Source organism: Amblyraja radiata, chromosome 1 (assembly GCF_010909765.2).
Source record: "Amblyraja radiata isolate CabotCenter1 chromosome 1, sAmbRad1.1.pri, whole genome shotgun sequence".
NCBI classification, from domain to species: domain Eukaryota; kingdom Metazoa; phylum Chordata; class Chondrichthyes; order Rajiformes; family Rajidae; genus Amblyraja; species Amblyraja radiata.
Window position 1 is genome coordinate 45,489,816 of NC_045956.1, and position 27,329 is coordinate 45,517,144.

A 27,329-nucleotide genomic window follows, 5' to 3' on the forward strand; every position below is an offset into this window, starting at 1 on the left:
TTAATACTGATATAATATTTTTACAGGAGACGCATCTCAAAAATGCAGCTCATAACAGGCTGAAGGCTAGCTGGATTGGTCAATTATATCACTCTACTTTTCTTTCCAAAGCAAGAGGTACTGCAATTCTATTCGCAAAGGTACACCATTTAAACACAAATCCACTATAGCCAATAAGGAAGGTAGGTACATTATAATTCAATATTCATGCCCCCAGGATGCAGACTCCCCAGTGGAATATTCCGCTTGGGGAGTCTGCATCCTGGGAGAATGAACATTGAATTCTCCCAATTTTGTTAGCCCTTGCTGTCTCCCCCCCTTCCTATCTCTCCCTCAGCCCTCGGGCTCCTCCTCCTCCTTTTTCATTTCTTCTCCCGCCCCACCACCCATCAGTCTGAAGAAGGGGTTCGGCCCGAAAAGTTGCCTATTTCCCTCGCTCCATAGATGTTGCTGCACCCGCTGAATTTCTCCAGCATTTTTGTGTACCTTCGATTTTCCAGCATCTGCAGTTCCTTCTTAAATACTGTTAAACATAATAAGATAGCAGCATTAAAATTTAAATCAGATCCTCTCGGCAAAAGTTGTTAAGATATTTCAATACACTAAGCAAGAAAATTTTGAATTTGATGATAAACCGCAAACTTCTGGCACGCCAACTGAGAAAAATGGAAATCAGAAAAAAAATTAAATCAGAAAAAGGTGAGCTGCTCACACTTCCCAAAGATATTAATGAAAGATTCCTAAAATTCTATCAAAATCTATATGCATCAAAAACATCAGCCGCCTCTGCAAAGATCAAAAACTTTCTTGACAATTGCAACCTCCCATCACTTAATGAGGGGAAACGAGAAGAATTAGGTGCTGAGATTACAATAAAAGATATTGAAGAGACTATTAAATCACTGAATAGTGGGAAAACGCCAGGTCCAGATGGGTTCAGTAATGAATTCTATAAAAAATTAAATGGTTTTATTTCCCCACGCCTACGAGCCCTTTATATACATGCTTTTAAAGAACAGACCTTACCACAAACCCTTGCCGAATCAATCATTACATTGATACCTAAAAAAGACAAAAATCTTGAAGAGCCTGGATCATACCGAGCAATAAGCTCTTCTAAATACAGATCACAAAATATTAGCCAAGACTTTAGCAAGAAGACTAAGTCTGTACATTAGTAAATTAATACATCCAGACCAAACTGGGTTTATACCTAAGCGACATTTGTTTCATAATCTGAGACGCCTGTTTAATATAATGTATCCACACAGAACGATAAATGAAGATTTAACAATTATTTCTTTAGATGCAGAAAAAGCATTTGATCAAGTAGAATTTTTTAAAATTTTTAATTAAAATTTTTTTTTTTAAATTAGAAGTACGGTGAGTTACAATACTACACAACACATATGTCTTAATACATTTTTTGTACCGCTTCATTTTTTGAGCTTTAAGAAAAAGATAGAAGTAAAGAAAGTAAAGAAAGTGCGCAAGAGTCGTGAAGGTGCAGGAGAGTGTTGAGAAAAGAAAGCCCCTTAGAAAAGAAGTTAGAGAAGGAAGTAAAGAAAGAAAGTAGACCCTAGAAAAGAAAGAAAAAGAAAGGAGAAACAATCGCTCTATTATAACATTAAACTCCGCAGAAAGGGGACTACCAACCAAGTCTGTTTTTGTTGGGGTTTTTTTTTTGTTTTTTTTACCCCCGTTGCCAGATCCTGGTACCTTTTATTTATTTATTTATTTTTAAAATTACTATTGCACATTATGCTTGTAATAGTTCCAAAAACGTAGACCACGTCTTTTGGAAGTGGTCTGCTTTGCCTGCTAAGAGGAATCGCATCTCTTTGATCAAGTAGAATGAGCCTACCTTTTACAGTGTTGGAAAAATTCCAACTAGGGGAACATTTTATTTCATGGGTAAAGCTGTTATATAACAATCCGACCGCCAGAATATTGACTAATCAAATTCTGTCACCTAAATTTCAATTATCCACGGGTAATAGACAAAGATGTGACCTTTCACCAATGTTATTTGCCTTAGCCATAGAACCCTTAGCAGAAAGTATCAGAGTACATTCTGGCATTCATGGATACAATACTAAACATACCAATAACAAGATTTCGTTATATGCAGATGATGTACTTTTATACATCACCAATTCTCAAGTCAGTATCCCAAATATAGTAAACCTTATAGACCAATTTGGTTCCTACTCAGGATATAGAATAAACTGGCATAAAAGTGAAATTATGCCAATAAAAGCTCAAGACCCTTTACATCTCCAAAAATTCCCTTTCAGAATTGTTACTGAAAAATTCAGATACCTTGTAGTCTATGTGACAAGAAAATACACCTCTCTATTTCAAACAAATTTCCCACCATTAATTACTAAATTAAATGCCCTCGTTCAATTTTGGAAAACATTCCCTAGTTCCCTTATAGGTAGGGTAAATGTCATAAAGATGATTTTCCTTCCACAACTCCTATACCTATTTCAATCAATACCAATATATCTCCCTAAAATTAAAAAAAATTAAAACTTGACTGTTATCACAAATTTCATTTGGGACTATAAAGCCCATAGAATACATAAACGACATTTATGTAAATCTAAAGAAAATGGAGGATTGGCACTCCCCAATCTACTACTGGGCGACTAATATTAAAAACTTAATCTACTGGATGGATGATACATGTCAACAGTTAAATTGGTTAAAAATGGAGAGGGAAGATTGTTTGCCTTTTAATATAGGCGCGATTCTTCTTTCTCCAACACATCTGAATAAATCAACGTATGAGCAAAACCCGATAATACACAGTACCCTACGCATTTGGAAACAGTTGAAATCAAACCTCAAACTGAGAAATTTATCTCTCCTTTTACCAATCGTTAACAATCCCTCGTTTTAAACCGTCTACTTTAGATAAGGCATTTGCATAATGGAAAAACTCAGGAATTAAAACGGTGGGAGATCTTTACAAGGAGATTTTCCTCTCATTTCAAGAATTACAGGAGAAATATCATTTGAAAGCATGTAATTATTTTTAGAGATCTTCAAATCCGAGACTATGTGAAAACACATACACAAGAATGTCACTCTATGGGTCCAGATATACTAGATGAATGCATGAATAGACATGTTGATACAAGCAAGTTAATATCCTACATTTACAACACTCTTTTAATCGCACACATCCCATCTTCTGAGATACATAGGCGAGCATGGGAAGACGAATTGGGTTTATTAATTTCAATGGATAGCTGGGAGGAAAGCCTTCTATACATACACTACTGCTCTCTCAATGTTAGGCACTCCCTGATACAATTTAAAATACTGCATAGACTCTACTATTCAAAGACCAAATTGAACAAGATCTTCCCAAACGTCTCTCCTATTTATGATAAATGTCACCTCCAAGAAGCGACTATAACCCATTTTTAAATTTCCTGTATAAAGTTACAAAACTTCTGGAGGGTAATATCTAATATCTTCTCCAAAATACTTAAAATTAAATTGGAACCAGATAAAAAACTGATCACATTAGGTATGTCAGAGGCCTGCTCTAAGCTAACAATATTTCAAAGACGTTTCCTCAATTACGGCCTAATAACGGCGAAAAAACTAATACTCAAATTTTGGAAACAGCGAACAGTCCCCAGTGAAGATGTGGATTACGGATATGTCCGAGACACTACATTTAGAAAACATTAGGCTTGTCTTGGCGGAAAAATTAGATCAATTTCTCAAGACATGGTTACCTTTTACTGAATTTCTGCAACAACAGAATGGTTAAACACAAATTTAAACCCAATGCCAAGGATGGGTGAGGAAGGGGGGGGGGGGGGGGGGGGGGGGGGAGGTATATCTCCATCTTCTCTTTTCTTATTTCTTTTCTTTTCTGTTGCACTTCTTTGGTAGCTTAGGGGTCTTTTTCTTGCTCTCTCTTATTTTACTTCTCTTTCTTCATTCTCTTATTTTTTCTCTCTTTTTTCCCTTTTTTTTTGATTTAGGTTACAATGTTAAAAATGCAGCTGTACACTAATTGTATAACTGTTATGTCGATCGTCTTATTCCTGTACAAATGCTTCTAATAAAATAAAAAAATTTAAAAAAGAAAAGCATGGAGAGTTCGTGACCTCATAGGACTTCCCAGGACCACGTGTCGACCATGCTGCGAGTTTGAGTCAAGGGCATACTTTTCTGAAACTCACAGATTTAGTTGCTGCAGTGGGACAGCCCCTTTACTCAGCAGGATAGGTAGCATCTCGAGAAAAGGAATGGGTGACATTTTGGGTCGAGACCCTTCTTCAGTCTATCTTTGGTGTAAATCTGTAGTTCCTTCCTCTCAATATCTAGTGGTCTTTCATAACTTCAAACAGCTGAACGGCAGCGGCAGAAATATCCCTTGTCAACACGATTAAAAGGGATCAACCCTTATTTGCAGATTAATTGCTGGTTATTGTTTCAGATGATTGCTATAATTCTGCAGGCATGTGGCTTTTTTCAATTGTTTTGGAAGTTTTGTAGATCTACAGGGAGTGTTGTGACAGGTGCCAAAGGACTTTTCACTGGCTCCAAAGCAGTTGTCCCATACGTGAGTGCTTCTATGCATTGCGTTTGAAACACCTAATGGCTGGAAGAATGAATAAAAGTCATGCAAGGAGAAGGCAGACTGAAGAGACTTTGGGAGGATGCCGCATAGAGCTAAAGTGGTCAGGGAGCAATTTTATTGGTATTAGGGACATTTTCACTGAAATCTATCCCCCACGGCAAGGACAGAGCAGAGCAAAGACCCGTCATTACAGGTTCAAAGGTATCAAAGGTATTTTATTGGTCACATTCACATACACCTAGGTGTAGTGAAGTGAAATGCTTCTTGCCATTTTGCAGCACATAAAGAAGGAATACAGACATAACATTAATAAGAGTTTTAAACATAAAAAACATCCCCCCACAATGGTTCCCATTATGAGGGAAGGCACAAAGTCCAGTCCCCAACCCCAGTTCACCCAGTCGGGCCTATTGAGGCCTCCACAGTTGCCTCTACGGAGGCCCGATGTTCCAGGCCGTTCTCGCCGGGTGATGTTGCTCCGGCGTCGGGAGAGTCCTCTCAGCGGCTTGGGAACCCTGGAATGGCCGCTTCCGTACTGGAGGGCGCGGCTTCCAAAGCCAACAAGGCCGCGCCGGTTGGAGCTCCACAACTGGCGATCTCATCTAGAGATCCCAGGCTCCCGGTGTAAAGTCAGCGCCGCCGCCCGCAGCTGGTCGCTCCACAGTCCCGCAGCTCCGTGATGTTTTCCTCACCGGAGCTCTAGCGCGGCTACCCAGGCAAGGCATCGCCCGCTCCGCGATAGCGCTCCAATGCTGTGCCGCCGCCGGAGCCGAGGTTCTGGGCGGTCCCCGACAGGAAACGCCGCTCCAGGCCCGCTGGTATGCCGCGAGGACGGGTCGAAGCTGAAGCCCGGAGAAAAGCAGCCTCTCCGACCAGGTAGGGACCCTGAAAGGTAGTTTCCCCCTTCCCCTCCCACCCCCCACATAAGAAAGTCTAGACCTCCAAACAAAACACTTAACTAACTAAAATAAAAAATAAAAAGATGAAAAGACAGACAGCTGCTGGCAGGGCAGCCGTGCACAGGACAGCGCCCCCTGTTGTTAAGAAGATCATGGCAAAAATGTTGTTCTCCTGGACCACCCATATTGAAGCAAGACCAAGAAAGCACACCAATGCCTCTACTTCCTAAGAATCCAACAACCCTCACCAACTTCTACAAATGCGCCGCAGAAAGCATTTTATCGAGATGCATCACAGCTTGGTTTGGAACAGCTTCATCCAATACCGCAAGAAATTGCAGCAAATTGGGGACGAACGCAGCCCAGACCACCACAAACCAACCTCCCTTCCATTGACACCATTTACACGTTACACTGTCTGTGCAAGGCCAGCAGCATAATCAAGGATATGTCGCACCCTGGCCACTCCCTCTTCTCCCCTCTCCCTCCCATCATGCAAAATTAATAGAAGTGTGAAAACGCACATCCTCCAGATTCTGGGGCAGTTTCTTTCCATCTGTTATCAGGCAACTGAACCATCCTACCGCAACTAGAGAACAGTCCTGAACTACTACCTACCTCAGACTATCTTTGATCGGATTTTACTGACTTTACCTTGCACTAAACGTTATTCCCTTATGTATCTGTATACTGTGAATGGCTTGGTTGTAATCATGTATTGTCTTTCTGCTGGCTGGTTAGCATGCAACTAAAGCTTTTCACTGTACCTCGCTACATGTGACAATAAACTAAATTATTGGAGAGGTGCAGATATTAATTGAGATGTAGGGCACAGAACAAGACCACTAAGACAAACTAATCCATTTGAGCTACAGGTCACTTTTCCTCACTAACATCCGGCAGAATAACCCTCTATTCCTTTATCCATCATACAATTGACATGCCTCACCTTATGTGTATCCATAATTTTTGCCTCGTGAAGTTCCTGGGGCGAGTTCCACAACATCACCACTCACTGGATCCATTTGGATTTCTTGTAAGTTCTCAATTTAGACGATTCAGCGAACCAAAGCCTTTCTATAAAGAATCTTTTTTCTTTTTTTTAAATGATCATGAACACACCAAAGCCTTTTAATGTGAAGAGTTGTATGGTTTATCTGCATCTAGGGGGAAGGTGGTCAAACACATTGACTTTGATTCAGCAACAGACTGAGCATTAATGCTTCCAAAGGCTTTTGGGGGCAAATTGAGATTTGGAAGAGACTGGGTTACTTCTTTGAGGATCTGTAAGTCCTGTGGACAGCCTGACCACAAGGATTCAGTGAATGAAAGTTACACTTCAATAAATTTATGCCCTGCTGCCTCTGTATGCATAACTTCACCACCATTTCCATCTGTGCACAACATGTTTTAACAGGTACGTGAAAAACCTTCTGGTTCCTTGTGGTATGTTGGGATATGAAGCTTGGTCAATTTGTTGTGGCCACTACAGTCTGTGTAGCCCTGCCCGTTTATTGATAGTTTACCTTGAATTATATACATTTTTGTTTTGGGCTTGACTGTGATGTGTTTACAATCTTGTAGGGATGGGTAAATGAGCGTAGGTGCAAAATTTTGTGTATGCCTCAACATCCATTTCATTTTGGTTGTTTTTTCAAGAATTAAAATACACCACTAAGGAGCACAGAAACAAATAACAGTGTGCAGAATATATTTCTCAGCATTGTAGCGCAGCAGTTCAGGACAGATGGATAGTAAGAATCTCTTCTCTATGGTGGGAATGTCCAAGAAGACAGCCTGCCTACGAATCTGCATGACGTAGAAAGCTGTGGACTTGATACTGATAAAAGGATCAGTACAGATGACATAAAATGGTTGGCATGAATTAAGTGGCCCAATAGACATGTTTCTACAAGATAGTGACTATTATAAGTTTTGTTAATGCCTAAAATAACCTTGTTGTATTCAGTGTGAAGTTCAAAAGTTACCACGGGTAAATAATTTTTTTTTTTTTTAATTGATCTTGAAAAGGACCTTACTACAAAATTTTTATTTTTAGAATACGGATACCTGTAACTGCGAGCCAGATTAGCAGGCAGTGATGCAATGACAATCTTTTACCACTTGATGTTGCTAACAAACAAAATAATGTCAATATTTATTGCAGATGGCATAGGATGTACAGTAAATTCCATGGAAATCAGTTATTCACAAAATTTATGGCAATATATTAGACCCACAGGACAGACAAGAGTTTCATGCCCTAATTATTTCCTAAATCATTTCTTAAACATTTTCCCATCATTTGCTTTGAGCACCAAATTGTACCCAGCCATTTCTACCTTGCACACATGGTTTTTATACATATTCATCCCTATGAACTGCAGTCACCTGATGTTCTAAAGCCACAGCTAAAGCCATGTTAACACAATCCATCTCTCCTATCAAGACCGTTCAGTGGCCGTTACCAACATGCTTTTGAACAAAGGCGTAATGACAAATACACATCTGTGACACCTATGTTTTAATTAATTTCACCCATTTTCAATTTATGACGGTCTCAAAAATATAAATAATGTGAAAGTGAGAACGTTTTTCATTCAGGGTCAACCTCTATTTGGTGCAGTGCATTTTGTAATTGTGTGTTAGTGTCGTTAGAATCAGAGAATTCTTATAGCGAGGCCATCAACTCCTCAAAACAAGTGCAACTTTCTACAATAGCAGTTCAGTCATTCACATTTCCCCAGTCTTGCCATTTTATGTCCGTAGATTCTCGAGTTCCCTTTTGAAAAGGGACACTAAACTGTTCCCCTTCAAAAGTGATGACTGAAGCTGCCTCCGTCACTCCTTCAGGTAGTCAATTTCTGATCACGAATACTCACTGCAGAGTAAAGTTAACGTCAAGTCACGCCAGATTTTAAAATCTTTGTTTTTTGCTTTTGAACGTTTCTGTCAATGAATACACTCTCTTCTTTCATTACGATAGGACCCTTTGTAATTTTGAAAGTTTAATATTCTAACATGCAATATTATATTGGACTAATTGGCTATTGGACCTGAAAATTATAACCCCAGAAACTGAGAATAAAAACAGCTTGAGACAGTTGGCCTTATACAGAAGAGTTAATTTTGATTTTGTGCACCAAGGTTTTGACATCGGAGATAAGAAAAACGTAATTGCTGGTAACGTTAAAAAATGTAGGTCATTGGAAAGCATGGACGTTTATTGCCTACAACGTATACTCTGCTGTTGAAGCAGGATCACTGTGTAATAACTGGTGATAACAATGTTAAAACATGACCGCAGGAGTGCAGAGAAAAAAAAATATATTAACTTCATCCCAATGTGTGTTTGCATAAACAAAGTCAGCTTTTCTTTTCTAATCACAGTCTATTTGAAAAGTACATTTCCAATGTAGATTCATTCCTCACAACTTTTAGAGAGGATTTTTTTCGGTCATTTAGATTTATCTTGTGCCAAGAACAATAGATGAGAATTCAATTTTGATAACATTAAAATATAGGGAAGAATGTTTCACACGTTCATTCATGAAATAAGATTGTTCGAAATTCATTTTAAGGATCTGGACATCACCGGCAAGACCAGCATTCATCACCCATCCCCGATTGCCCTTAAAAACACAATGCATGTCCTTGTTCTAAATTCCCATACTGCCTCTGGTGAATGTACTCCCAACATGTTTAGATCCAGCAATCATGAGTGATTGCTAATATATTTTTTTAGTGTGACAAGGAGGGGAACCTGCAAATGGTTGTATTCCCATGTATCTGCTGCTTTTGTCCTTCTTGGTGATAGAAGATCTTGGTGATAGAAGGTGCTATTGAGGGTAGGAAGGATTAGCAGGTTTGATAAGTGCGAATCAAGCAGGCTGGTTTCTATTGGATGGTACCAACCTTCTTGAGAGTTGTTGCTGCAAACATCACAATGGCAGTGGATATTTCAATGTGGTGATGGAAATTATAAATATTATTATATATTGAATGGAGAACAGGATTACCTTATGTGGCAGTCATTTTGCTGCTCCTCATAAAGAATGGATACTAGAGTGAAACAGCGGACAAATGCTGCTATCCTTGGAACAGTAACCCAGTATAGATCAAACTTAAATGAAAAACAGAAATTGGGGAACAATATTAATGGTCCATAGAATACCTTTGAGAATGTTTGTGACTTTAACTCTTAGACAATGGATAATATAGATTTGAACACAGTGCTTGCTGATATGACATTGTAATTGAGATTTTTTTTACAATTATTAAAGAGGCTTTGCGCTATGTCCTTTCGAGTATGTTACTGTTCAAGATTATTCCTCAGTACATGCATTAGTGCATGTCCTTGACCTACTAATGCTTTGAAATATGGTCCAGATTTTGCATTGATTTACCAGCCATTTTACAGGGAAGCATAGCATTTACTTTCCAGAAAAGGAGTTTCATGGAACAACCACGTCTGTCACAATGGGATTCCACCACCATTCTGGGCATCATTGCTTCATTCCAAGATAATGTTTAGAATAAATTATATTTATATATGTGAACATTATAAATATGTGACATCAAAACTGAGGGAGTGAATCTCACGCAATAGATCACGAACATTTATTAAAAAACATTTTTATATAATCAGTGTAAATAAACCAAAATACTGATAAACTAAATTTTACTTTTGAGTCTTTATTTAGGTGTAAAGTAATTCCACAATGAAACAAAATCAGTTACTCTGGTGTACATGAAATCAGAGAACAATACAACCACTTTAAGCAAAAATTAGAAAAAGGCTAACAACTGAGAAATGGGGAACTCAGGTTTCAGTACTATGGTGTATACTATTCTACAACATGTTCTATGTTCTCATTTCAACCTGCTTGTAGTAGATGACAAATATAACACCCTCCCCTACATTTCCTCGATAAATCACTCAGTTATGACCATAAGAAACTTGAAATCACATTTCTTAAACTATCCCAATTGAGTGCTGCTTTTACGTTTTTTTAATTATACGAGTATGGAAACTACTTCAGGTGACATTTAAATGTTTCATTATTTCCTAACCACTTCTTAAGCCTTTTTATCTTTCTAAAGATGACTTAACATTATAATATTCTTTTTGACAAGCTCATGCATCACCTGACATAGTCCTTATTTGTCTGTGTAAGCAGCTCTAAAAAGAAATCATAACTTTATATGATTTAGAGAAGGCTTTCAATTATCTGCTCTTGCTAACATCCATGGCCATTCAAAAATTCTATAACCTTATTTAAACATAATGGTTATGAATTTCTTAAAGCTGCACCATTTGTTTTTGCTTGCTCACGTACTGTTGCTATTAAAATAACCCTCAATCAAAAAAAATCACAGAAAGGGCCCTGATAAATGTTTTGTAAAGTTTAAAATTTTAATGTTTAATGGTTAAAACTATTTCACCGAGTAATAGTAGCTATCTCTGACAAACTTGCGTGTAAACTATTATTTTTACGATTGGCTCGTACGTACAAAAAAAATGTTGCAGCTCTAAAGATCTGGATGCTGAATTTATCAGTAAGATAATTCAATTCAATCTTTCTACTTTCTTAATATACTATCAATTATCACCATGATAGGTTCTGTGGTTACTCTGTTCCTAATACAAATTCAAGTTGAGGAAAATTTAACTCGAATTTTTGATCTACATTGTAACCAGCGATTACTGTCATGGGATCCAGGTAGCCAATCGTGAAGTTGAACAACTCGTGGCTGGCTGTGTACCTGGTGACCAGAATATTGTTCCCTTGGCTTTTTAATTTTGCAGATTTATCGCACAAGGGTGTGACACATATTCAACAATAATGTTACGATGTCAAAGTGATGTTTATGACACCAGCATTTTAAAAAAAAGGAAAAAAAACCTCAAAGTAAGTCACATGAAGAAACAATCATTACTGCAGTCACACATGTTAATGAGATTCTTATGTTTTAAGTCTTCACTTGGTTCTTGCAGTCAGCAAAAGTAAAATGTCAGAATGGTTCCTCACACCCTTCCAAAACACAAAATGAATTCTGCTAAGATCTATAAAATCACAGTCACAACATGGATTAACTGTAATTTGCTCAGGATTTTGCACACAACCACAGTATACAGATTTATCACTCCTCTGCTTAATACTGATGCCTAAAGTCAGTGTAAGAATCTGTTTCATCAACCCAATCCTTCACACTGAAATCTTTCCCAAACCATGTCAAATCCTGGCTGTTCACAGTTTGCATTTCACAAGCCATACTCACTAAATTTATCTCAATTTTATGAAAACATATTTAGAATCATTCAGGAAAAAAAAGTATTTATACTTATTCTGATTCTAAAGCACAACCATGTTGTTCCTACTTTGAAGTGAGATAACAGGTTTCAATTAGATGATTTAAGTCCTGCATTCAGAAAGGCACTGATCTAATTATGTGAAAAGTTTACTTGAAGTATTTATCTCCCAATTCTTTTACAACAAAGCATTATAACTGTGCCATATGCTAAGAGCCTCCGAATAGCAGAAGTTGGAGTTCACAGAATAGTCCTAATGAGAACAGTAGTTCTACAATAGTAATGGAAGCGGTCGTAATGATTCAGCAAAATAAGCATTGATGCTAGTAAGATAGACACATGCACAATCATTCTTTGACAAACACAACCTATACTAGTTGAAAAAGCCAAGGTTTCGATAAACTATTATTGTTAGTTTTCCTGTCATGGGATTGCAGTCAATGCCTAACAGTGAAACCTACAAGAAGAGAAAGATAAATCCTATCTAAAGGAGTTAAATGAAAAGAAAACTAAAGTTTTTTTCCAAAGAGCAATAAGTTCTCAGCAAGAGAGCTGTGAACTTATTAAAAGAGCAGTTGCTTCCCAGCTGTAAAGAGCTGAGCAGAATTAAAGATGTGTGCGAGAAAAAAGCTCTTCATCTGGAGGGTCATCCCAGTCACTTCCGTCTTCTGAAGCAGTTTCGTCCGAGCTTGAACAGTCGCTGGAGAAAAGCTTTCTGCGGATGACAGCTGACCTCCCTCTAGTGTCATGCTCTACTCTGCAATTCACCTCACAGGCTGCTGTAGTCTGCTGAGAGAGTAATGTGTTATAGCTTTAATTTTTTGCGACAGTTAAACATTTAATATTGTTTTGTTCTTCACTGAATAATTAATCAATGTGAAAATATACCTTCTTTTCCAGAATTACATTTAAAACAATAAAAGGGTGATCATTTTAATGCCATGTATTTGATTTATCCCTATCGTGGTTGCTCATGCTTACACATCCCCTTGGTAACTTATTCCTGTCATGAATAGACTGTCTCTCAAAATATAAAACATAAACCTTGCAGCTCATTAAAACCTATCCAGATAATGGGAACATTTGTGTCCTTTCTGATTGAAACAACTTTGTGCTTGGTGAAACCCCAAACAAGATAAATACTATATTCTGTACGGTCTATTGATGATCAGAGGAATGGTCTTCAATGGACTCCACAAAATACAAATTGTAAAATTTCAGAGCTTAAAAAATATATTTTTTAAATTCCCATTCTTTACATATACATATTAAAAGACGTTCACCAAATCACAATAGAAATGTTTTAAAGTGACAAAGTGTATATATAAATGCTACATTGAGTTTGTCCACTGTTAAATCTGTACCAAATGAATCCAAAATGTATTATTTACAAAAAACAAAAGCAATTGTTATTTGTACATCTGCTAAAACTATCGGAATGCACAGAACAAATCAGTTTTGAATATATGCAAAGAAAATATGCTGTTATTTGCAAACTACATAATTTCTATATTTATTGCTCTCTTTGGCCAAACTTGCTGGAGTAACTCAGCAGGACAGGCAGCATGTCTGGAGAGAAGGAATAGGTGACGTTTCGGGTCGAGACCCTACTTCAATGTAAAGGAGATAGAGTTCGGGGACTGGGCCAGTGTACGCCTGGAACAGGGATTGTTCAACGCTCATCTACTGTATCCGCTGTTCCAGGTGTGGACTCCACTATATCGGCAAAACCAAGCGCAGGCTCGGCGATTGTTTCGCTGAACACCTTCGCTCAAGTCCGCCTAAACTTGCCTGATCTCCTGGTTGCTAAACACTTTAACTTCCCCTCCCATTCCCACACTGACCTTTCTGTCCTGGACCTCCTCCATTGTCAGAGTGAGGCCCAGCACCTCATATTTCGCTTGGGTAGCTTCCACCCCAGCGGTATGAACATTGACTTCTCTAACTTCAAGTAGCCCTTGCTTTCCCTCTCTCCATCCTTCCCCGTTCTCCGACCAGTCTTACTGTCTCTAACTACATTTTATCTCTGTTTGTTTTGTTGTTACCTTCTTCCGTGCTAACAAATATCTATTCTATATTTTCCTTGATCTCTATTTCCTTTATCCTGTTTTCACACCTTACACTTCCTTATCTATGTATCTCCCTCTCCCCTGACATCAGTCTGAAGAAGGATCTTGACCCAAAACGTCACCCATTCCTTCTCTCCAGAGATGTTTGCCTGTCCTGCTGAGTTATTCCAGCATTCTGTGTCTATCTTCGGTGAGAACTAGCATCTGCAGTTCCTTCCTACACTGTGCAACATTATGTTCACTAGGGGTTAAAATAAAAATAACTTGGCTTGTACAAGCCTTTGTCTTGTACTAATTATGGTGCAGTGCTTTTGAGGGTTGGAGGTGGGATGAAGTGATAATGCCCCGTACTTCTATTTACCTTCGGTCATACATAATAAATGCTCTCCCTTTTCTACTCCAGCAATTCAAACCAATCAAGCCAACTATCAGTTTCTGAACCAGTTAAGTCACCATTTCACATAAACAACCGTCTTCTGGTCCATCTTTCATCCCCTGACTGTGATTATCTTTTAAGAAAGTGTCAAAGTTATTGGTAACTAGGTGGCCATATTTAAAATAGAATTCTATGAAGAAGTAACATACATTGTGTGAGAAGGGGAACCAATGGATGTACTGAACTCAGATTTCCAGAATGCATTTGGTAGGATATCACATCAAAGATTATGGCTGAAAATAAAAACACATGTTCAAGGGAGGTAACATATTACTGTGGATACAAAAATTGGCCAGCTAAAAATGCAGAAAGTAGTATCAATGGGTAATTTTCCAGTTAGCAAGATGTTACAAATGATATCCACAATAATTAATAGAAAGGAACTGCAGATGCTGGTTTAAACCGAATATTGACACAAAAAGCTGGAGTCAGCGGGTCAGAGAGCATTTTTGGAGAAAAGGAACAGGTGACTTTTCGGGTTGAGACCCTTCTTCAGACTGATTTAAGGCAAAAGGGAAACGAGAGATAAAGACGGTGATATAGAGAGATATAGAACAAATGAACGAAAGATATACAAAAAAGTAATGATGATAAAGGAAACAGGCCATTGTTAGCTGTGAAAGCAAGTGACAATGTGACTCAAAAGACGACTTTGAACCTAGTACAGCGACTTGGATGGGGGGAGGACTCAGAGAGACGGGATGCAAGCGTTACTTGAAGTTAGTGAAATCAATATTCATACCGCTGGGTTGCAAGCGGCCCAAACGAATTATGAGGTGCTGTTAACTTCAATTTACATCTGGCCTCACCCTGACAATGGAAGTAGGCCCAGGTCAGAAAGGTCAGTGTGGGAATGGAAAGGGGAATTAAAGTGTTTGTTATATTTCCCTCGGGTGATAATGTCATCAATATATACCGTGAATGTGTATTGCTTATTTACAGGCGGACTGAGCGAAGGTGTTCAGTGAAATGACCGCCCAGTCTATGTTTGTTCTCACCGATGTATGAGAGTCCATACCTTGAACAATGGATACAGTAGATAACGTTGGAGGAGGTGCATGTGAACCTCTGCCTAACCTGAAAGGACAACCCTGTTTCTTTTATCATCTAAAAAAGGATGTTTATAGGATCCAATTTAACTGAACAGATGGTTATACCCTGCTCAAATTACTTTTTTCTGAAGCTGGATTTGTTAGACGTGTGAATTATACCCTGAACTAAACAGTGCACCAATTGCTTATATTGCTTCATTTCATAATAATTCTGGAGCAACACATAATTTAATACATCATATGATAATTTAATGGTTGCATAGATACAAAAACTTCCACCTCTTTTTTTTAATACAGGTTTTATAGGCTCAAGATAGTGAAAGTAAGAATAATGTATTTGCAGCAGTATTAAAATTAGTTAAGCAGATAGAAAGGCGGACATACTAATACATAAATAGTGTTAATATGGGCCTCTAAAACATGTTATGCTTTCAGCAGATGAGAGACTGGATCAGGTAGATTAAGAAATGGATGGAATTTCAGCATTGCACACCATGGGCCCATAAATTCCACTCAGATTATATCTCCATAAAATGTCAGTAACTCAATAGATCTTGTCTTTCTTTCCCAAGTTAACACAACATGATACTGTACATTTAGTTCTTTTGAAAAGCAACTTTAAAATACTTTGTAACTGTTGCTGAATGATTAAGGATTTTAGTTTCAGTGTAAAATTGAAACTCTTAATTTCTGGTAACAGATCTTTAATATTTGATGAACTTACCAGGTCTAATGGGAGAAGACAATCTCCGTTTTGTGAATGTCCTCTTAAAATTGGACACTCATTTCCATCTTTGCCCCTGGCATCGGTGTAGCATTCTTAAGATAAAGGTAAATACAATTTTAGCTTTTTATTTACAACACTTATTAGGTATACAATAAAGGTTTTAAAAGAACCGTTTATTTCCAGTTGTGATCAAATACATGCATAAATACATAAATTATAGTAATAGTAAGATCTTTAAAGCAAAAAACTTTTAAATGGTGGTAATCATTCTGTTTTCTGAACAAAGCATGCTGTCATGCAGCTTTAAATATACACATCAATTATCAGAGACTAGAATCTGTCCTTATGGCTATATACATTACAACATTTCCGTTGCTGCAGTGAAAATATAAATTGCTCTTGCTCATCTACTACAGTACAAAAATGACAGGTGAGCCATTTATGAAGTGTGTACATAACCAAAGAACAGTAAAAAAGATCAGGATCAGGAGGTACAGCTAGGGGAATCCATTCTGACCCTTCAGTTGCAAAATACAAAGTATTGGAGGAACTCAGCAGATCAGGTAGCAAATGTGAAGAGAAATGGACAGATGGCGTTTCAGGTCGGGACCTTTCTTCAGACTGGATCTTCTAATCAGTCTGAAGAAAGATCTAGAGATACTGCCTGGTCTGCTGTGTTACTCCAGCATTTTGTGTATTAACCATCATCTGCACTACTTTCTTTCAACTACATAGAATGACAATACCACACTCGGTTATTGCAGACAATGGGCAGTAACCACACCTCCCCCCCATGGGCACATTATAACAAGGGTTTACTGTATCTTTGAGTGAATTTGGTTTTTGAAAATAAACTTGGAATGAATATAGATTTTTCAGGTCAGTTTTATCTAATCTTGCAAACATCACTATTTGACAGCAAATTAAATTTGGTAGAGGTGTGATGGAACAAGAGTCATCCATCAAGTATTATGACTTTATGTGATATATTAACCTTAAGGTGCCCCAGTAAATTGTCAAATGAATGCTATCTTTTCTAATGACATAGTTGACCAGAAATTATATATGTTTTGTGCCCATTTCCTACCCATCAAGAAAAGACACCAGGCATTCAGTCATGATTCCCCCAAAGAAGCGTGCCATTTCCTCATCATATTTCCCGTAGGTGATAATGTCATAAATATACAGTGAATGTGCATTGCTTATTTTCAGTAATTAGATCTTATTGTTAAATTGCAGATCAATATGAAGCAATGAATCATGGTAATCAGACTGTCCTGCTGTAGTATCATCTTTACAGTTTATTATTCTAACCCAGTCATTTCAATGTACTAAAAACATCATTGTTGGCAATGCTAAGCACAGACTGAAGTATCCATGTAGTGATAATCTCATTGGAGCACTGAGTATGATTGTGCCAATCCATGCGTCAGCATTTGGTGATTTCCCAGCCGCTCCCTTTTCAGTAATCCAGTCACGTTTAGTACATTTCCACCCCCCCCCCCCCCCCCCCCCCCCCCCCCCCGTCTTCCCTCAATTGCAGACAGGCAACACATTGGCCTTGATGATTGCTATGAAGCAACATCCAGATCATGTCATCAGCCTGATTGGGTTGCTCCACAGCATGGAGGTCCACCACTGCTGTGTCATTACGTCCTTTCTCTGCCGGAGCTCCCCTCTTCTGCTCCATTCCCTACTCTCCCACTGTTTACGCCCACAGCATCCCCATGTTTCCTCTTGTCCATGACTGTCTGTAGACCTACCATAGAAATATTCCTATTATAGCTTTCCTGTGTGTTGCATGCCATAAAATAAAGCAGGTGCAAGTGTGAATCTGCAAGCTTGATTTTAACCCTACTTAAAGTTACACAAACTATTTGCTCAAGTAAGGATGTTCTGGTTTGGATCCTGTTGTTGGGTGATAGTATCTCAAGGGAAAACAACAGCAGCAGCTAGATCGCTGGCACTACATATGGTTCTGCTGTAAAAATGATGCGAGCAATGATATGGGATTCTATAGTCTGGGGCACAGGGGCTTCTGCGAGCGAGACTCCAGGATGATGCGCTGTCTCCCTGGTGCCATGGTCAGGAATGACTCGGAGGGGGCACAGGACATTCTGAAATGGGAAAGTGATCAGCCAGGGGCTGTGGTCCATTTTAGTACCAACAACATAGATAAGAAGACAAAGGAAGTCCTGCAAAGAGAATTTAGGGAGATATGTAGTAAGTTGAAAACTAGGATCTCTGGGGCCGTTATCTCAGGAACTAGCGAAGCAAGGAGCAGGAGGAAGGTATGGATAAATGCACAGCTAACGAACTAGCTCTGGGAGAAGGGCTCTTGGTAAATAGATCATTGGGCTCCTTTCCAGGGCAGTTGAAAACAATGCGAGAGGGATGGGTTGCACCTGATCTGGATGGGGATCATTATCATTGTGGGGAGATTTGTTAGTGCTACTTGAGCAGGTTGAATCTAGTCTGGCAAGGGGTGGACCCATGGTAACAGTGTGACAGATGGTCAAATAGAGCCTGACATAGATGTTAATATCAAACGATGATGAGACAGAGTACAGGAAGGAGACAGAGAGCTTTGTAGCATTGTATCAAGATAACAATCTCTCCCTCAATGTCAGTAAAATGAAGGAGCTAATCATCAGGAGCGAGGTGGAGTACGCTTCCTAGTTTGTATCAAAGGTACTGAAGTGGTGATGGACAACAGCATCATGTTCCTAGATGTAAACATCATGCTAAGGTAAGGGAAGCATTCCAATCCCTCTACATTCTCAGAAGGCTAAGGATATTTGGGATGTCTCCAATGACACTTTCTACAGTTGTACCATAGAAAGGATCCTATCGGAATGCATCACAGGTTGGTATATCAAATATCAGTGTCACGGCCGGCTCCAAGTCGCAATGGCACAGATGAATTATAGATGTTAAAAGAGAAAAATTCAACTCAATATTCAACATCTTGTCAATGATGGCAAGCGTGCCAGATGCTTTCTTCACCAACTTGACTACTTGCTTTGCCTCAAGATCGCCAACATCTCCTGTTTCAGAATGCTCCAGGAAGTCACCATTCTCTTCACTGATTGCCCAAACTTTCTGAACTTCATTGTAAATGCAGACAAGAAGTATTCATTTATGATCTCGCCAATCTCCTGTGGTTACACATGCAACCTCAATCACCCTGAAGGGGACCTATTCTCTCCCTAGTACCTTTTTCCTGGTAATATACTTAAAGAATCGCTTAAGAGTCTCCTTTGCCTTATATGCCTTACTATATCTCCTTTACTAAATCTGCCAAGGATATCTCATGTCCACATTTTGCCCTTCTGCTTTTCTTAAGTGTACTCCCTATCTATTTTTAATATATTACTTAATCAATTGTCTTTAATTATTGACTTGCCTGCACACTCAATCCCAGTAAACGGCTGTGAGTACAGTGTTTCTCGCCACCATTCAGGTTCTTCCTTGCACTCACTCTTCCCATCTTGGGTTAAATCTGTAAAAGGAACCTGTTGTGACAACGTAAATAAATCATCAATTTGAAATGTCATTACTTTTTGTATACGCTGAAGATTTTACTGAAATTTTGATTATTAGTTACAAGTACAACACAACGCAAAATATTTAGTGACATCATTAATGCCAATGAAATGAGAAAAATAAAAGGAGAATAAAACTTCAAAATTTACTATGAAGACTCACTTCTTTCATCAATTTTGACCAAAATATTACATAACAACATTAAGGCATCCATCCAGAATTAAGGCATTTAATCATGTCATTTATTGCATCTTGTACTCAAATAAATGATATTTTCCTCCACAATTCCTAGATATGTATTATAATGGTAGTGTCATGTAAGTTAAGTGACATTAAAGCACTGACAGCAATTTGTAATAAGGCAAAGTAAAAATAAGTTGACATCATATTTTAATGGGGGATGAAAAATATGAAGTTGGTATATCCCTTTTTGCACGGTATTTATAATAGAGCTTGTGTTTCTTTTTCTTTTTTTCTTTTCTACGGCCTATTTCTTAACTTTCTTCTCTAATTCTTTGTTTAATGGGTTTTCCTTTTTGATCACTCTTTCACACTAACACGACTCTATCTCTCTTACTTAACTTTCTTTATTTCTGTCTTTCCTTAAAACTTTAAAAATGAAGGGGCACAATAAAGGTAATAAGATATATGTGGCTTGTACTATACTGTAACTTACTGTACTTCTAATAAATAAAAATATTTAAAAAAATATATATATATTATTTTAATGTAAGACTTCAGCATTAGATCCCTCAGCTCCTTAATCTTTCAGTTGTGATGTAGTATAGGTTTCTTACAGAAGAGGCATGCATAGCAACAATTGAACTGCACAAGTCAGAAAGTTCTGATTAAGATCATCAACATGAAGCATTCACTCCTTTTCATTCACTGTAAATGCTGCCTGCCCTGCTGAGTATATTTAGTACTGACAACTCAATAATCAGTCGATAATTGCTGCTTTATTTACAATGCAGAGGTGATAACAAAACTAGTCTAAATGGCCTTATTTAAATTTCATTCACAACTCCTTTCTAAACATTTCTAATCTTCTCCATAACATCATGTATAAAATCATAGGGGGGGGGGGGGGGGAATAGAAGGGGAGAATGCACAGAGTTTCCCAGGGTAGGGGAATCAAAGACCAGAGAACGTAGGTCTAAGATGAAAGAGGCAAGATTAAATCGGAACCTGTGGGGCAACTTTTTCACTGAGGATAGTGGGTAAATGGACCGAGCTGCCAGTTGAGATAGTTGAAACAGGTACAATAACAGCAGTTAAAAGATACTTGAATATGCACATGAATAGTAAAGGTTTAGAAAGATGAGGGCCAAACATGGTTAAATGAGACTCGGTTTGATCAGGCATCTTGGTTGGCATGGACGAGTTGGGCTGAAAGGCCTGTTTCCATGCTGTATGACTCTACAACATCAACATCCACTTATATGGACTTTTATTGCAGCTGAATGAACCAAGGCACCATTGCGGAAACATGAAGGAAATAATAGGCAGACGACCAAAAACTAGGTCAAAGAATGAACCTTCAAAGAGCATCCAGAAAGAAGATACAAAAATAAAGAGTTGGAAAGTTTGGTGAGAATTCCAGAGCACAAGAATCACGGTCTAATGACGTTCAGAAAAAAAAGCCAAAGCAAAGGTAGATTAAGAGAGGAAAAAAAGAGAAAGAGACCCTCCAAAAAATGTATAAGATGTATAATTAAAATGAAGAGTGCAGATGAGAATGAGGGTAGTAACACTTGACACACTTAAAAATTGCAACCTTCTGAAGGGACAAAACACACTTTACGTGTACGAAACAGCAAGAACAGTATGCAATGGACACAACTAAATAATTCAATATCCAAAGGAGCTGATCAAAGCTCTGCCCAACCAAGTTTCCCATTGATTGGTGGTGGTCAATTAAACAAACTAAAGAGAAAATCAACTCTCCAAGAACATCAACAACCTCAATATGGTTGGGCGAAAGATGTGAATATTAAGTAAGAGACCACAGCATTTACAACTGTGTTTGCCCAAAGCAACAAGTGGATAATCCAGTTCAAATTGTCCATGTGATTTCCAGAATCAGACACAGTATACGCGATGTTAAAGTCCCGTAGGCTGCCCGTGGTGGAGCTCTCAAAAGTCAGTTTCCAGCAAAGGGCGCCAACTCCTCGATGATAGGCCGTAGTGCGGACGGAGATGATACGGAAAAAATCGCATCTCCGTCGAGGTAAGAGATTAGAAAAAGTTTCCCCCACCCCCCACATAAAACAAACTAAAGAACACTAAAAACATACATTCAACACATACTATTAAAACACAAAGAATGGACAGACAGACTGTTGACAGCCATTGCTGGCGCCACGCGGTCATTCAGTTTCCTGTCAAACATCAGCAAAAATGCTGGAAAGAGTTCTTGACAGTGTAATCTAATGGCACTTACTCTTCAGTAACTTGACCATCTTGGGTTTCACCAGCATCATTCATCTAAAGACTTCAGTACAAACTAACCAAATAGACCAAAGGACTAAATAATTGCCAAGTGATTGCCTTGGACTGTATTTTCGTGAGTGTGTCATCAAGGAACCCAGGTCCATAATATCCCATGCAACAAGATTTAGACAGCATTCCAACATCTATCTATCTATCTTCTATCCCCCCCCCCCCCACCCCCAATATTTCAAAAAAAAAAACTGGCTTTCACCCATAGAAGAAGCCCCAGCCCCAGCTGAACGTTCCATCGTGTGATGTCACAATGCCCGATGCTCACAGATGTCCAATCGGAATGGATCCATTTACATATGCCTTTGCAGGAGCCCCAGCCCATGGTGAACGTTCCATCGTGTATTGTCACAATGCCCAATGCTCAAAGACATTCTTGCTATAGAGGGAGTACAGAGAAGGTTCACCAGACTGATTCCTGCGATGTCAGGACTTTCATATGAATAAAGACTGGATAGACACGGCTTGTACTCGCTAGATTTTAGAAGATTGAGGGGGTATCTTATAGAAACGTACAAAATTCTTAAGGGGTTGGACAGGCTAGATGCAGGAAGATTGTTCCAGATGTTGGGGAAGTCCAGAACAAGGGGTCACAGTTTAAAGATAAGGGGGAAGAGATGAGAAAAACATTTTTCACACAGAGTGGTGAATCTCTGGAATTCTCTGCCACAGAAGGTAGTTGAGGCCAGTTCATTGGCTATATTTAAGAGGGAGTTAGATGTGGCCCTTGTGGCTAATGGGATCAGGGGGTATGGGGAGAAGGCAGGTACAGGATACTGAGTTGGATGATCAGCCATGATCATATTGAATGGTGGTGCAGGCTCGAAGGGCCGAATGGCCTACTCCTGCACTTAATTTCTATGTTTCCCTCTCCTCACCCCTCTCCCTCTCCCACCCATCCCTCTCTCCCCCACCCCCCTTCCCTCTCTCCCCCTGCCCCCTTCCACCTCTCCCCCTACCCCTCCCTCCCCACTCTTCCACTTCTCTCCCCTTACGCCACCCCTCTCCCTCCCCCACCCCTCTCTCTTCCCCTCCCTTCCCCTCTCTCCCCCACCCCTTCCCCTCTGTCCCTCTTCCACCACTCCCCCGTCCCTCTTCCACCACTCCCGCTACCCCTCCCTCCCTCCCCCTTCTCTCCTCCCCCTCTCCCTCTCCTCACCCCTCTCCCTCTCCCATCCCTCTCTCCCTCCACCCCCTTCCCTCTCTACCCCACCCCCTTCCCTCTCTCCCCCCGCCCCCTTCCCCCTATCCCTCTGTACCTCTTCCATCACTCCCCCTACCCCTCTCCTCCTCCCTCCCCACTCTTCCACTCTCCCTCCCCACTCTTTCCCCTCTCTCCCCCCTCCCCCACATCTCTCTCCCCATCTCTCACCCCCTACACCGCTCTCCTTTCCCTCCCAAATCTGTCCCGTTTCCTCCTCCTCCTCTCCCCTCCCTCCCCTCATCTCACCCCCCCCCCCTTCCCCCACCTGTGTGTTTGGGGGGTGGTTAATGTGAGTGTGATGCCGCATCCCCCCCCCCCCCGCAAACGCCGTTGGGGAAACAGACCCAACGGGTCTGCACTTGGTCTAGTATTATATAAAACTGTGTGCCTGCCAGCGTCCGGCGTCCGTCCGTCCGGCTGCCGGCTGCCTTTCTTCCTTTGATTCCTTGCTACGCCGAAACCAGACGCAGAATCGCCGAGATCTTTTCCATTTCGGTAGAGATTTCACTTTTCTTTCTAAGTATCCACTCCTGATTACATTTCGTCGTGTTTATGTACACATTTTTAATCAAATCCTTCTCCCCCACCCCCCCAATATTTAAAAAAAAACTGGCTTCTCACCCATAGAAGCAGCACCAGCCCCAGCCCCTGGTGAACGTTCCATCGTGTGATGTCACAATGCCCGATGCTCACATATGTCCAATCGGAATGGATCCATTTACATATTCATTTGCAGGAGCCCCAGCCCCTGGTGAACGTTCCATCGTGTGATGTCACAATGCCCAATGTTCACATATGTCCAATCGGAATGGATTCATTTACATATGCCTTTGCAGGAGCCCCAGCCCCTGGTGAACGTTCCATCGTGTGATGTCACAATGCCCAATGCTCAAAGACATTCTTGCCATAGAGGGAGTACAGATCCCCTTTTCCGGGGTTACGTCCGTGCCCGGGTGGGATTAGAAAGGGAATACGCCCTGTCTGCGGACACCCTGAGGGAGTTCCGGGACCGCTGGGCTCCGCAGGGTGTTGAATGTATCCTCAATAAGGATTGTATCATAGTTGTATAGTAGCTTATTACATGTTTGTATTGTATTATGGTGGTGGGTTCTGGCTTGTTTTATTGTAGAGTAAATATTATTTTTAATAATTGAATAAATTTTTTTGTTTAAAAAAAAAAAATAAATAAAAAAAAAAAATAAAATAGAGGGAGTACAGAGAAGGTTCACCAGACTGATTCCTGGGATGTCAGGACTTTCATATGAATAAAGACTGGATAGACTCGGCTTGTACTCACCAGATTTTAGAAGATTGAGGGGGTATCTTATAGAAACTTACACAATTCTTAAGGGGTTGGACAGGCTAGATGCAGGAAGATTGTTCCAGATGTTGGGGAAGTCCAGAACAAGGGGTCACAGTTTAAGGATAAGGGGTAAATCTTTCAGGACCGAGATGAGAAAAAACAAATTCACACAGAGAGTGGTGAATCTCTGGAATTCACTGGCACAGAAGGTAGCTGAGGCCAGTTCATTGGCTATATTTAAGAGGGAGTTAGATGTGGCCCTTGTGGCTAAAGGGATCAGGGGGTATGGAGAGAAGGCAGGTACAGGATACTGAGTTGGATGATCAGCCATGATCATATGGAATGATAGTGCAGGCTCGAAGGGCCGAATGGCCTACTCCTGCACTTAATTTCTATGTTTCCCTCTCCTCACCCCTCTCCCTCTCCCACCCATCCCTCTCCCCCCCCTCCCTCTTTACCCCACCCTCTTCCCTCTCTCCACCCGCCCCCTTCCTCCTACCCCTCTGACCCTCTTCCATCACTCCCCCTACCCCTCTCCTCCTCCCTCCCCACTCTTCCACCTCTCCCCCCTTCCCCCTCCACTCTCCCTCCCCACTCTTTCCCCTCTCCCCCCACCCCTCTCCCCCTCCCCCTCCCCCACATCTCTCACCCCCTACCCCACTCTCCTTTCCCTCCCAAATCTGTCCCGTTTCCTCCTCCTCCTCTCCCCTCTTCTCACCCCCCCCCCTCCACCCACCTGTGTGTTTGGGGGGTGGTAAATGTGAGTGTGATGCCGCAGCCCCCCCCCCCCCCGCAAACGCCGTTGGGGAAACAGACCCAACGGGTCTGCACTTGGTCGAGTTATTATATAAAACTGTGTGCCTGCCGGCGTCTGGCGTCCGTCCGTCCGCCGGCCGCCTTTCTTCCTTTGATTCCTTGCTACGCCGAAACCAGACGCCGAATCACCAAGATCATTTCCATTTCGGTAGAGATTTCACTTTTCTTTCTAAGTATCCACTCCTGATTACATTTCGTCGTGTTTATGTACACATTTTTAATCAAATCCTTCTCCCCCCCCACCCCCCCAACATTTCAACAAAAAAAACTGGCTTCTCACCCATAGAAGCAGCCCCAGCCCCAGCCCCTGGTGAACGTTCCATCGTGTGATGTCACAATGCCCAATGCTCAAAGACATTCTTGCCATAGAGGGAGTACAGAGAAGGTTCACCAGACTGATTCCTGGGATGTCAGGACTATCATATGAATAAAGACTGGATAGACTCGGCTTGTACTCGATAAATTTTAGAAGATTGAGAGGGGATCTTATAGAAACTTACAAAATTCTTAAGGGGTTGGACAGGCTAGATGCAGGAAGATTGTTCCAGATGTTGGGGAAGTCCAGAACAAGGGGTCACAGTTTAAGGATAAGGGGGAAATCCTTTAGGACCGAGATGAGAAAAACATTATTCACACAGAGATTGGTGAATCTCTGGAATTCTCTGCCACAGTAGGGAGTTGAGGCCAGTTCATTGGCTATATTTAAGAGGGAGTTAGATGTGGCCCTTGTGGCTAAAGGGATCAGGGGGTATGGAGAGAAGGCAGGAACAGGATACTGAGTTGGATGATCAGCCATGATCATATTGAATGGTGGTGCAGGCTCAAGGGACCGAATGGCCTACTCCTGCACTTAATTTCTATGTTTTTATGTTCCCCTCTCCTCACCCTTCTCCCTCTCCCACCCCTCCCTCCCCACTCTTCTACTTCTCTCCCCTTACCCCACCCCTCCCTCCCCCACCCCTCTCTCTTCCCCTCCCTTCCCCTCTCTCCCCCACCCCTTCCCCTACCCCTCTGTCCCTCTTCCACCACTCCCCCGTCCCTCTTCCACCACTCCCGCTAACCCTCCCTCCCTCCCCACTCTTCCACTTCTCTCCCCCTTCTCTCCTCCCTCTCCTCACCCATCCCTCTCTCCCCCAGCCCCCTTCCCTCTCTCCCCCCGCCCCCTTCCCCCTACCCCTCTGTCCCTCTTCCATCACTCCCCCTACCCCTCTCCTTCCTCCCCACTCTTCCACTTCTCTCCCCCCTTCCCCCTCCACTCTCCCTCCCCACTCTTTCCCCTCTCTCCCCCTCTCTCACCCCCTACCCCGCTCTCCTTTCCCTCCCAAATCTGTCCCGTTTCCTCCTCCTCCTCTCCCCTCCCTCCCCTCTTCTCACCCCCCCACCTCCCCACCTGTGTGTTTGGGGGGTGGTTAATGTGAGTGTGATGCCGCAGCCCCCCCACCCCAAACGCCGTTGGGTAAACAGACCCAACGGGTCTGCACTTGGTCTAGTTATATATTAAAAGTCTGTGGCTGCCGCCGTCCGTCCGCCGTCCGTCCGGCTGCCTGCTGCCCTCTGTCCCTCTTCCATCGTGTGATGTCACAATGCCCAATGCTCGCAGATGTCCAATTGGAATGGATCCATTTACATATGCCTTTGCACCAGCCCCAGACCCTGGTGAACGTTCCATCGTGTGATGTCACAATGCCCAATGCCCAAAGACATTCTTGCCATAGAGGGAGTACAGAGAAGGTTCACCAAACTGATTCCTGGGATGTCAGGACTTTCATATGAAGAAAGACTGGATAGACTCGGTTTGTACTCGCTAGAATTTACAAGATTGAAGTGTGATCTTATAGAATCTTATGTTT

General features: G+C 41.0%; 1 protein-coding gene across 4 annotated transcripts in view; it reads right to left on the bottom strand.

The window, feature by feature from the left end:
- Positions 1 to 10,186: 10,186 nt before the first annotated feature.
- kiaa0232 (KIAA0232 ortholog) overlaps positions 10,187 to 27,329 on the bottom strand; it is a 114,256-nt gene continuing 97,113 nt past the window's right edge. For 2 of the 4 annotated variants that reach the window (XM_033020910.1, XM_033020899.1), the window contains exons 7-9: positions 19,515 to 19,623; positions 16,106 to 16,200; positions 10,187 to 12,613 (exon numbers count right to left, since the gene is read on the bottom strand). In XM_033020910.1, coding sequence (XP_032876801.1) covers positions 12,431 to 12,613; positions 16,106 to 16,200; positions 19,515 to 19,623 — 387 coding nt within the window. In that variant the 3' untranslated portion in view covers positions 10,187 to 12,430. Of the gene's footprint in view, positions 12,614 to 14,180; positions 14,563 to 16,105; positions 16,201 to 19,514; positions 19,624 to 27,329 lie in introns of those variants that run through there. The other 2 variants (XM_033020920.1, XM_033020927.1) reach the window with 2 other exon arrangements.